Raw genomic sequence first — 12,807 nt, forward strand, 5'->3', positions numbered from 1 at the left:
CATGAGCTCAATGAAAGGATGTCAAACGGAAATTATAATTTTATATATAATTAGCACATAAAATTAGGAAAAATTGTTCAATCTAATTATATATGATGTAATTCACCCCAATCTTAATATATAACTATATAATCAGTCTACTGGAACCATTTCTGAAGATCGTGTGACACTGAAGACTGGAGGAATGATGCTGAAAATACAGCTGCGCATTAGAGAAATAAATAACACTTTAACATATTTCACCAAAGAAAACAGTTCTTTCAAACTGTAATATTTCACAATATTATTTTTTACAAAAATCATTATTTACAAAAATTCTCAAACACATTCAGGTGACACATTTGTAAATAAATCAGTTAGACACACCTCTGAATAAAACCACTGTCTATTTACAAAAAATCCAGCAAAATATGTTTCAAAGTCATTTTAGTTCGAGGCCTGATGGTGGTTCTTCACCTTCTAATAAATATGTGAGTCTACCTTTAGCAGGTAAAACAATGACACTGGGTTTGTAATAAAGACCAGGTTGAACTCTCACCAATCTGATTTCAATGCTCCTGATTCCTGTGTTTGCTGCGGTGGCTGACAGAGCGTTATCGATGAGCTCAGCGAAGGCATAGGCTGCAACACAACAGAAAGAGAAACTGGCATTGTGTTCAAGCATGGCACAGCAGAGGTGAGCGTCTAGACTCACGCAGCGCCTTCTGTCCTTCACTGGCGTAGTACTCGTACATGCCACACTGCACCAGAGTATGGTAGTGTGGCAGAAACTCAATCCGCTCTTCAGTTGCCGCAGTCAGCTTCTGATCCGCAGACTCAAACAGGTGCAAGGTTTTCCCATCCACCAGCTCCTCTGCAGCATCACAACACACACAGACCACATCAGTGCATCCATTAAACCCTTCAGGAAGAGTGACACCACTGAAGACTGATTTAAAGTTACAGTTATTTTTACGGCTTATAACTTCAAATTGAATTTAAGTTTCAGTTTTAAAACCATTAAATATATATATAAAATAAAAAAAAGATAAAATATTTTATTTTCAGTTTTGAAATATAAATATATGAAATATTAAAAAATAGACTGAAAAACTAAGTAACGTAAATTTAAAATTTAAATTTTTTTTTTATTTATTTAGAGCTTTTATATTAATAGTAAAAAAACATATTCACATTAACTATTTTTAACATTTTCATATGTATAACTGTCAACAACAAAATGAACAATGTGTGAAAAAGTTTTTTTACTTTTTAAATAAAATAAATTTTGCTTGGAAAAATAAATTGTATCTAAACATAACAAAATGAACATGCTTGTAAACTTAAAAAATATATTAGAATTTTATTTTAAATGAAAAAATGATTAAAACAAAAACTAAATGAAAATAGATGATTAATTGAATATAATACTACATTTTAAGCTCCTATTGTAAAAGAAAAAAAGGAAATATATTGAGCACTACTATTTTTATATTTTTTCAAATGTAAAACTGTAAACAACAAAGTACAGCATGGAACATAGACACATAAATAAGTTCAAAAATTTTACTTATTTACTGTTTAAATCACAATAAAAATGTATTTAAAAACTAACAAAGCAATCAAATAAATAATAATAATGACAGTTGGGCTCTTACTGTAAAGTTCTGCATCGATCTCTCCTCGGTCCGTAGTGCTGACAACAAAAGTCTCATTTGTCGACAGTGAAAACTCCTGAAAATAAAAATAAACCCATGACATGTCAATAAAGCATGAAAACTAAATTCGAATTTTGTTTCTAAATATGATCAATATTCTAATTTAAAAGGTATAATGAGTTTCTGGCTTCTCTCCCGAGGCTACAGGAGGAAAATATTACTAATGCAGTTCCTTCAAGGCAATAAAATAACAGATTACTTTTGAAAACAGCGCATAATGTTTAATGTTTATAAACCATATATCATTAATTTGCTTAAACTATCAGAAACAAAACAGCATCATGCATGTATGTTTGTATGTATGTATAGCTTAATATAAAGGACTATTACAGAGTAGTTTTTCATTTTAAAGCATGAGATGCAGTGGGATGGGGAAAAACCGCCTTAAAGTCTTGAGACGTGTTTTTTATTTTTTTTCCAAAGTTGAACTTACATTAATTTTACACGCTTTCGCGATAGATGTCCCTTTGGGAAATGCAATAAGTATGCGTTCTGTGTGAACGGCTTGAATTCAGTTTTGACGTAAACAACAACAACATCTCTGCATTAATTCCCTCAATATTTTGAGTGAAAGACAGCAGCGCCGCATAGAGTTGCTTCATCTGGATAAGATATATATAAAATAAAATAAAAACATTAAAAAGCAACCACGCCCACATCTCAACACATCTTGAGCCAGTGACAAGGCTGCATGATGCACATCTTAAATTCGAAAGCAACGTTTTTGCAAATCGAACGTTGATTTTTATTTTAAATTCGATGAATATTCGAAATTCGAATTTTTTGACAGCGCTACATCTCATACCTCCTTCTCACTGGATCCAAGCAAATCTAACGGGGCTTATTTTGATCTTTAAAAGATGAGTAGTCAGTGGAAGGTGAGGAGCTCGCATCCCATGCACCTGTCTCAGAGCCCGTTATTTTACTCTGGTAAACTCTGGTATACGGGCTGTGTTACCGGTCTCAGAACCCGTTATTTTACTCTGGTAAACGGGCGTTGTTACCTGTCTCAGAGCCTGCAGGAAGCCGCTGTAGTCCGCCTCCGAGATGTCGATGGTCCGCGGCGGCGCGGCGTTGCTCCCCGGTCTGCAGTCATACACACATACCGTCCTCCGAGGTGTTATGCCCCGGTTTCTCTCTGCTCCGCTATCGCTCATCTTCGTGTCGTCACACATCACCGCCAAACCAGCGACCTCTGACACATGATAAAACACAACAATATAGCGAGCTCACCGCTTCGCCCCTGACATGTTTATCTTCAGGTCCAGGTGTAGTTGTCTGTTGTCCAACGATCTATTATTCAAGTGTAGCGTGTGGATTTTACGAAGTGTGAAAATTTAAAGGTTTCGCGCCAGGACTATCAATCCGAATTCCGTCTTTCTGCAGCATCATTAGTTCTTCTGTGACGTTTGATGGCGGTTTTGGCACTCAAGCTTAGAGTTCTAGCTCCGCCCCCTACTGGGATGGAGAGTGAAACGTAAAAAAAATATTTAAATATTATTATTAATAATAATAATTATAATAAATACATATAAATGTTATTTTATTATAAATAAATGGACATACAATTATATATATATATATATATATATATATATATATATATATATATATATATAGGAGAAATTATATGTTAAATAAATTATATGTTAGGAGAAAATTGTTAGCCTAAATGCAGTGTAAATTGCTTTGGATAAAAGCGTCTGCTAAATGCATGAATGTAAAAAAATATTTTTTTATTTCATATATATATACATGACAGAAAAGAATTGTATTGTACAGAATGTGTAGTAATAGTAGTAGTTTTAATAATATTAATAAATAAAAGATTAAATTAGATGAGATGAGATGTAACTAAAAAAAATTTTTTTTTAATTCAAGGCATTGATGTTTGCCTACAAAACTACCACTGGCTCTGCACCCATTTACCTAAATTTGTTACTTCAGACTTATGTGCCTCTAGAAGCTTGAGTTCTGCAAGTGGACGCCACTTGACTGTGCCATCCCAAAGAAGCACAAAGTCACTTTTACAGACTTTTAAATTAAATTTTCCCTCCTGGTGAAATGACCTGCCCAACTCAATCCGAGTCCTTAGCCATCTTCAAGAATCAGCTTAAAACACATCTCTTCCATCTTTATTTGACCCTCTAACTTTATCACTCAATATTCTAATTCTATTCTTAAAAAATCTAACTACTTTTCTAATCTTTTTGTATTCTAATTTTCTTTTATTTATTATGCAATTATATGTGTGTGTGTGTGTGTGTGTGTGTGTGTGTGTGTGTGTGTGTGTGTGTGTGTAAAGACCTCTAACTAGCTTGCTCTCTATATATTTTTTTCTCTGTTTTCTTTTTATTTATTTTATTATTTAAAATCCCATGCTACATGTACTGTGTTAACCTAACTGAGACTTGTTATAGCACTTATATATAATTGCTCTTTTGTTGTTTTTGATTGCTTCCACTGTCTTCATCTGTAAGTCGCTTTGGATAAAAGCATCTGCTAAATGAATAAATGTAAATGTAAATGTAACTAACTACATCTAACTATAGAACATTAAACTATTTGCATATTTATCGCCTTTAGTTGACTGTCAAATGCAGCTATATGCACATTTAATTAAAATCTTACGTGGTGGGAAAGCCAACCCCAAAAACTTGTTTAAAGTGCACTGCTGCTGCATCCATTGTGCTGTAACAAGTTTCCCTGGCCAGATAAACTACTATTTTAAGAATTGTTGCATAAAAAGAACCACTTTAGTTATTTTGAACATATGCTCAAAATTATTTCTCGTAAAAGGCCAGCAGAAGACAACAAGCATCACAACAATATGAAACATCAACCGAATACTAAAAAAGTTTCAAGTATTTCCATAACATTTTAAAAAGTGCATGATCTGATACTGCATGATCCAAGTTTCTCATGTATTTACTGTGTCACCTATTCCTCAATCAACTTATTTTCTAAGAGACAGGAAAGTGTCTTTGTTTGATATTTTGCTCACCGTTTAATCTGAAAAAATATATATATTATATATAATTATTTAAAATATCTTAAATTAATAATAATAAAAATACAAATTTATTTATTTACTAAATAAATAATTATTTTAGATAAAATACATTATCAAAATATATATTTATTGTCTATATTAATTTATAAATATATGTTATTTATATATAAATGTAGAAAATACAAAGATTTTATTATAGGCTATAATAATCCTGTCATGTTCTCCAAAGCCCAGTCGATGGCGGTAATGCAACGATATCTGACCTGCAACCGGCCGTCAAACATTACTGAAGCAGCAGCAGCGCACGTGAGATGAGATGAAAGTCCCTTTCAAGGATAAGTGTACATCTATAGTCTTTGGATGAGAAACAGTCGGAATAGTTTAGTTTTCATTATATGATTCCTCTGTAAAAGTCTGTTGAGTGTGCTGCTCTCACATTGATAAGGGTCTCACCTAAAAAACACGTATTTATGTCACATTTATTATTGTAATTTTAGATTATATTCTGTGCTAAACTTCTCTGGAGGTTGCTGCATGATACTTCACTGTTTGTTTTTATTTGCAGAAACAATCTTAATACAGGAAAGTTAGATACCCATATTCACAGACGTAATTTCCTATGGGGACAGGGGGGACATGTTCCCCCCACTTTTCAAAATCCCATTCGTATCCCAAAATCCCATATTTTATATAGTGTTATGGTTATGTGGTGAGCCTGAGTATAGTTTTACACATCAGCCCAGTCTAGTCTGTAAAGTTATTGATACGCAGTCAGCGTTGTTTTTACACATTGATCTGAAAATGAATGTGGCACACCCAGTTTTTAAAATGTACATCCAGAGACTCTTTTCTGGCTATGTGGACTCAATATGATCATAACTCAGTTGTTTTCATATCAGAGCACAGATGAGGTGGAGCTGCTTCAGAACAGAGAGGGTGAGACAGGGAAAAACAGTAGCAGCACAACGTTACAGGTAGGTTATGTGCTGTATGAAAGGCCTGGTGATTTTGATTTGTTGGGAAGAAGGGAAGGGAAGAAGAGTACATGATAAATAGTGAATACAGTTTGTATATTATCAAATTAAATGTTCTTCTTGTAGGAGCCAAATTGCGTGTTGTTATTTGTTTAGAATATTTTTTTTTTACATGGTCACATCATCACATGGGTGTGGTTTCATATTATTTACCTGCTCACTTGTGTGGTGGGAGAGAAACAGAAACAGGCCCTGATATTTTTCTGTTGACTGTTATAATATAGTTTCTTTGTGATAAACTTTTGTTTATTTTTTTTATGCCATGCTTTCATATCAGAGAATAGATGAGGTGAAGCTGCTTAAAGACAGGGAGGGTGAGACAGGGAGAAGTAGCTCAGAGTTGCAGGTATGTGCTGTGTAAAGGGTCAGGTAATTAATTTTAATTATGTCATGTCAGAAACAGGCTAGCACATTTTCATATTTCGTAGGTGAGACAGGGAAACATTTTAGTGAACGTTTTTGACTTTATAAAATTATTCTCTCAAGTCTTGGGTATTCAACAATAAATAAAGTAAGACATCTTTTTCTTATACATAGTAGCCTATTATTCTTTTTGGCAGAATTTATCATTATAAACAACTTAATTATTTCCTGGATTTTGTATCACCATAGTCCCTAACTGTATGTAAATGGAGGAAATGGGATTCAAATCACTTCTCAAACCAAAGTTACACCTTTGCCCATATTTATCATGGAAAGGTGACAATACTGGCTGGTTTTATCTTTCATAGTACAATTTCATCACAATAATTTGTTAAATAATTTTAATGGGATCAATTAAGATTTTTATTTTATTTTTATAATTTTTATTTAATTTTATATTATAATATTTTGTATTATCATTATGCACTGTTAATACAAACAACTTTTAAAAACTTTTTTATTTTTTTGACATGATTTTGACAATTGTCACATGAATCGGCCTTTCGGGGTTTATCATACACCCGGCGTAATGCGGCGCAAGTTTTTTTGCTAGTTTCAGCCCGACGCAGTTCTTTTTCCCGTCCTGCGCTATGTTGTTTAAAAAGCAAATGCATTTGCGCGGCCATGGGCATGCTGATCTAAAAAAGTTATGTTCAGACAGGCGCATTGTTGGTGCATTGCTATTTGAAGAACTGAAAATAAACTGCACCAAACCTCAAACTCAAATTCAAACCTTGTCTAAAGTCTGGCACAATATTTTTTCTTTGCTATTTAAATAGCGCGTTAGTAGAATATGTGCCTATAGGCGGGTGCACAACGCGTGTACACTTTGGTTATTACACACACATGGAAATGCAGCAGCACACAAACATTTTTACAAATTAAAAATTACATTCTGCCATGTAAATAGAGAACCCGCCATAGCGCGAGACAACTGACTTTTAAAGGGGATGGGATATGAGACTCTGAGTGGTTTATTGCACTTTACGCCCAAAAATCACCCATTGCTCATTAAGAGAATATGGACTACCGATTAAACCGCGCTGAGTGCGCAGACCGTTTTTCCGTCGTTAAACTAGCAAAAGTGGATTCGGACACGAGTGCACCTGCGCTTAGATCGTTATAATAGGGTCCTTTATTAATTCCGTGTGGCAAACAGTTGGTATTTTTCATTGCATACATAAAAATGGTCAGACAAATCAGATAAAATAAAGATTCCAGAAAAAAGTTTGTCTCTGGAAAATGAAAGTGGAGTTCACCGGAAGGTTAAGTGCTCAGGGATATATAGTCCACATATTTTGTTGTACCGCATATTTTGGCAAATTCTATCTTAGGGATAGGCAGCATGTTTGTTTGTAATAAAAAACAGACATCATAAACGGTTTCCTTTTGAGGTGTTCTGCAAGGCTCAGTTCACAGTCCACTTATCTTTTTAATTTACGTGTTTTCCATGGGTCTGATTATTCAGCAGCATGGCTTAAATTTCCTTCTACCTCACCACCTTTAACAACTGCATTCATGGTCTGAAACCATATGTGCTTCTAACTTTTTGAAACAAAATACAGACAATTCGGAATGTTTTTTAGTAGATCTTGCACAGATTGAAAATGGATTCATATGCATACTGCATACTAGTTAAAAAGATCTTATTTTATTTTACTACACTTTTAGAAGAAAAAAAATACTCCGTTACAATACAAAATTTGTGTCACACAATAAGAGTATCTTTGTTCATTTGAATTTCTAATAAATGTTTGTGTTTCTGTAGGGCTTGACATTCTGACAACTGATGTTGAGACAGATAGACATGGAATTGTAAATGTTTATGAAAAAAATAAAAACATTGAAAAATGCTGTCAGCATGATTGACAGGAGAAGAAAATAAAACCTCTGATGCATGACTGAGATCCAAGGTGTGACATTTCCACCTGAAATAACCCTTGTTAATGAGAACAGGCTCTTTGTGTATTCTGCTGCCCTCTTTCATGAAAACAATCAGACATTTTTCTGTTTTAGTATGGATTGTAATTTCGGTGAATTATGAAAACTAATGAGAATGAAATAATATCATTTAAATCTTAGAAAACTGTATCAAATATCACAAAGATTTGTAAAGTGATAACTTGAAATGTCAAGACAATGTAATGGTCTTTATTTGAAATCATTCTAAATGTATAAACATCCTTATACATCCTTAACATCTCTCATATATTTCTTAAAGTTGCAATTTTCCAAACTTTTCACCAACAACAATAGGTTTTAAATCAGTTATTTCTATCTTTTGCTGTGGTGTGTCAGTAGGAAATATCAATTTATATTTCCAAACGTTCATTTTGCCATTAATTGTAATAATCCAGTGAGTTTTTCGTCTGACAGCAGCCAGTGCTCCACACAGAGATCTGATCTGATCCTCATCAGTCTGTCTGGAATAACATGAAGAAAAAAACTGAGACACTCAATCCAAAAGAACTGTGTGTCCAAGACACTTAAAGAAATGGCTGGAATGTCACAGATTTGTACATAAACATACATCTTTGTCTATATGTGTGCAGTTTTGGGAGGAATAAAGATGACAAGGAGACCTTTATTGGTGTTGTGTCTGAGATGTGTGTAATACCCACAGTAGCGACACTAGTTCTTTCTCACTCTGCAGAAGGGCAAATGTCCCAGAATGCCTCTCAGCGAGACATACTTGTCACTCCTGTGACCTCCAACCCCATGGAGCTCTTTCTGCTGACAGGATCCAGGGCGTCAGACGCCTCTCATTTCCAAACACTGTCTGACGGGCCCCTATGGAGGTCAGGAATACATTTCACTCAGAAAACCTCAGTCACTGTGAAGCAAAGCACTTTCAATGAAGAGAATAAATATGAACTATTATTTTTACCACAGGATGAAATCTTACAAATTATAAATTTGTCTTGCAATTCTGTAAAAATGTCTCATTATTCAGACTTTTGCCTTAGTTGTTATCATCTCACTATGGACGTTTATTTTCAGAATTGCAAGATATAAACTCATAATTTCTATATACTGAGTAACAAAGTCTGAATTGTGAAATGAAAACAATTGAACATTTATATATATATATATATATATATATATATATATATATATATATATATATATATATATATATATATATATATATATATCCAATCTTATATCTTGCAATAATCATAAAAAGAAAAAAGTAATTGTCTTTTTACGTCACATGTAACGTCATTACGTCACTATAGTTTGGACTTTCTTCTCAGAATTGCAAGATACATTATGAACTAAGGATATATAGAAATAAAAGTTTGTTTTGACAAAAAAAAAGAATGAAAAATATTTTAAAAAGCACAAACCAAATTATCGAACAATATTTTTCTACACAATTTGAAGTAAAAATTTTTTAATTTTTCAGCTCAGAATCGTGGGATCATATAAACTTGTAATTCTGAGAAAACAAAGTCTGAATAAACTCACGTTTGCAAGAAAAGGTCTTTTAGTTTTTACTTTTAGTCTCACAATTCTGACTTATTTCCTCACGAGTCTTTTATATCTCACAATTCAAACTTTTTTCTCACAACACTGACTTTTGTTTTTTCCTGGAATTTTAAGTTATCCTAAAATTCTGACTTTTTTTGTTTTCAGAATTTTGAAACAAACTGAAGAAAATATAAACTAAAAAAAAAAAATCTGAATTGTAGGTATACACTAAAAAAGTGTGAGGGGGGAAATCTGTAACAAGCTTGTTTCTGCAACAAAAAAACAACGAAATAAAGCGAATTAATTTTTACAGTATATATTTTTTTTCACGGTTATGAGTTTATGTCTCACAATTCAGACTGTTATTTTCTAAATTGTGAGTTTATTTAGCAAAGAACTCAACTATAAAGAACAACAGAAGAGATAGATATCAATAGAAGAGAACAATAGAAGAGAATCAACCAATATCTATCTTTTTTAGTCCAGATGAACATTTGAAAGGGCTGAAAGTGTTGCAAAACCATATAAACCTATTAAAAATACTCTCAAAAATTTAATTTCAAATAAAATGTCAGGCATGCACAGAGAAGAGAAATCTGCTTTGATGATACATTCAAACTCCAATTCAATAATTCAGTAACAAAACACATCAAACATAGCGTGGTTCCTGCTGAAGTCCCAGGTGCCTCAGAGTGAGGAAAGCAGTAAATATTTCATCTGCATCTGGATACCAGAAGATCTGTGTACATGCAGAAATATATGTTAGGATGTGTTCTTATCACTCAGTTTTAATGTTTCATGTTTGTTGTTTTAATTCACATATTGTGGTGAAGGGAAAGAGGAAGGGCATGCTCAAATACACAGCATACACACACATCGTTTCTGAACGATGTACTGATTGTACTGAAAACTAGTAAACTAATCCAAGATCAGTTCATCATACAAAGTGATTGTGTATATATATATATATATATATATATATATATATATATATATATATATATATATATATATATATATATATATATATATCACTTGATTCGTACGGATTACTTTTTCAATGTCCTTTGCACTTTTTGAAGCATGAAAATTGGGAGTTGTGTTGACCTTTAATGGATGCTTTCAAAAAATGTATTTATTACCAGAATAATTTTGCATTTAAAGAATATAAAAAGTGTGAATTTAATATAATGTTTAAGCATTTATTACCCAATTAAGTTAAGTGCATTTAAATGAAGATGTATTTCAGTTTAAAACTATATGAAATTCTATTAGCTGAACCACGTAAAGACTTAAAGGATTTAAATACTGCTGAACAAGCTTTAAGCATTTATGATAAACATACATACATATAATGTAAGTTCTAATGATGATGCAACAGTAAAATATATTAAATGTAAATATTTTAGAATGTAATCAAATTAATGTATTATTGTATTATCAAAATACTGATTTAAAATACTTTAAAGGCTACCCATCCATTCATTCTCTAAACCTCGTAAGCATAGAGAAGTAAAACTAAATGTTTTATTTGGCACGGTTTCATGAAAAAAATGTTACAAAACCATCATAAGTGTTTCTTTAAATGCACTTATTCCTCGTTATATTATATTATCTGCAAGTTAATTTTATTAAAAGTATATTTATTAAGAAGATTTGAAGTATATCTACAAGTGCACATGCAATACAATTAAGTGCACTTGTTTTTCACAACTCAATCTAATCCAAAGAAGTTTCCTCTGACTGCAGCTTCATCAAATTGCTTCTCTGTGCATGAATAAAAAAGGACAGGGATCTTTAAAGTCAGAGTACATGTCTCTGTTTATTGCTCTTCCTCATACAGCACCTCACGCAGACCATCGCCTCTAACACCTCAAGGATCCTGTAAAAGCGGAAGTGTCAAACCATGAGTAAATAATGAATATCTTCCAGTTCTTCCTACAAGACTATAGCAGGAAAGACATCAACACAGATGACTGGATGACACTAATGATACCTATGAGAATGAGAGATTTTACACTAAAATGTCTTCGCCTGTGGATCTTGGATAAACTATGTGACCAACAAAAGTTTACGATCCTTAAACCTTTTATTCATCATGATAGTCTTCACAAATAAACACAATTTTGAAGCATAAATACAATCCGTTAAAATTTAAATCTATAAACAAACTACATAAACTTCAACATCACCACTATTATGCTTATTCAGTCTTTATTTAAAATCACTTTCCCTGAATGTTTGAATAAAATAGAATGCAAGATTACCATTGAATTTGTGTAGCGCTTCCAACACAAGATTGGATCAAACCCGAATCCCAGACGCCTCATGGTACCATCAACAGAGAGTCACAAAATCACTTTCCAGAACATTTTCTTTCTCTGTTCCTGGCTGGTGCAATCTTCCCAGCCACACAAGGAATGCTGAATCACTAACAATTTTCCAAGCAACAGCTGAAAACTTCTCTTTAGTTGACATTTGACTGCATCCAAATATAATCCCTCCCTGTCAAGTGCTCTGAACACTGTCTGAAACTTTATATCATGAGCACTTTCTCTGTTTATTTGCCTCTTTTATGAATCTTCAGTTCTCAATGGTAAATTACTTTGGATAAAAGCGTCTGCTAAGTCAATTAATGTAAATGTAATGAAAAAGTAAAATGTAGTTCCTACTCAGTAGATTTTAGATGCACTGATTGACAGAAATGGTCAAGTGCGAACTCAGTTTCAGATTCTGGCCAATTTTGTAAATATTTATAAAAAAACGTGTCCAAAAGGTTAACCGTTATACCATGTCCCTCTTTGCTGATTGGTGATAGAGTGTATGTCAGACAGATAGGTGTTACTCCCAGTATGCAACTGCTATTTTTGTGTTGAAGTATCCCACAGTGAATTAATTAGCTCATTCTGAACAGTGTGTTAAATGCCATTAGCCAATTAGCCTCCTACAGTTTGAACTGTCACACATACCCAGCATGAGGGTACAAAAGAACTGGTGTGACAGTAGGCTAATGCAGAGTGAATTTTTGAGAATTTATGGATAAATATATTTTTTAAATAAACAAACAAACAAACAAACAGCAAAGAATGTATTAAGTTATGTGTAATAAAATGTTCAGGACAGGAATGGCCGTGATGTTTTGAAAAGGAATAGTAAATTGACTCTG

At 32.9% G+C, this 12,807-nt stretch overlaps 1 protein-coding gene across 1 annotated transcript in view; it reads right to left on the minus strand.

The window, feature by feature from the left end:
* Positions 1-3,106, minus strand: part of smchd1 (structural maintenance of chromosomes flexible hinge domain containing 1) — a 39,982-nt gene extending 36,876 nt beyond the window's left edge. The window contains exons 1-4 of the mRNA XM_026268304.1: positions 2,702-3,106; positions 1,638-1,713; positions 695-853; positions 539-621 (exon numbers count right to left, since the gene is read on the minus strand). Coding sequence (XP_026124089.1) covers positions 539-621; positions 695-853; positions 1,638-1,713; positions 2,702-2,872 — 489 coding nt within the window. The 5' untranslated portion in view covers positions 2,873-3,106. The remainder of the gene's footprint in view (positions 1-538; positions 622-694; positions 854-1,637; positions 1,714-2,701) is intronic.
* Between the last annotated feature and the right edge of the window lie 9,701 nt (positions 3,107-12,807).

The sequence above is a fragment of the Carassius auratus genome, chromosome 7, assembly GCF_003368295.1.
Source record: "Carassius auratus strain Wakin chromosome 7, ASM336829v1, whole genome shotgun sequence".
Taxonomy (NCBI): Eukaryota; Metazoa; Chordata; class Actinopteri; order Cypriniformes; family Cyprinidae; genus Carassius; species Carassius auratus.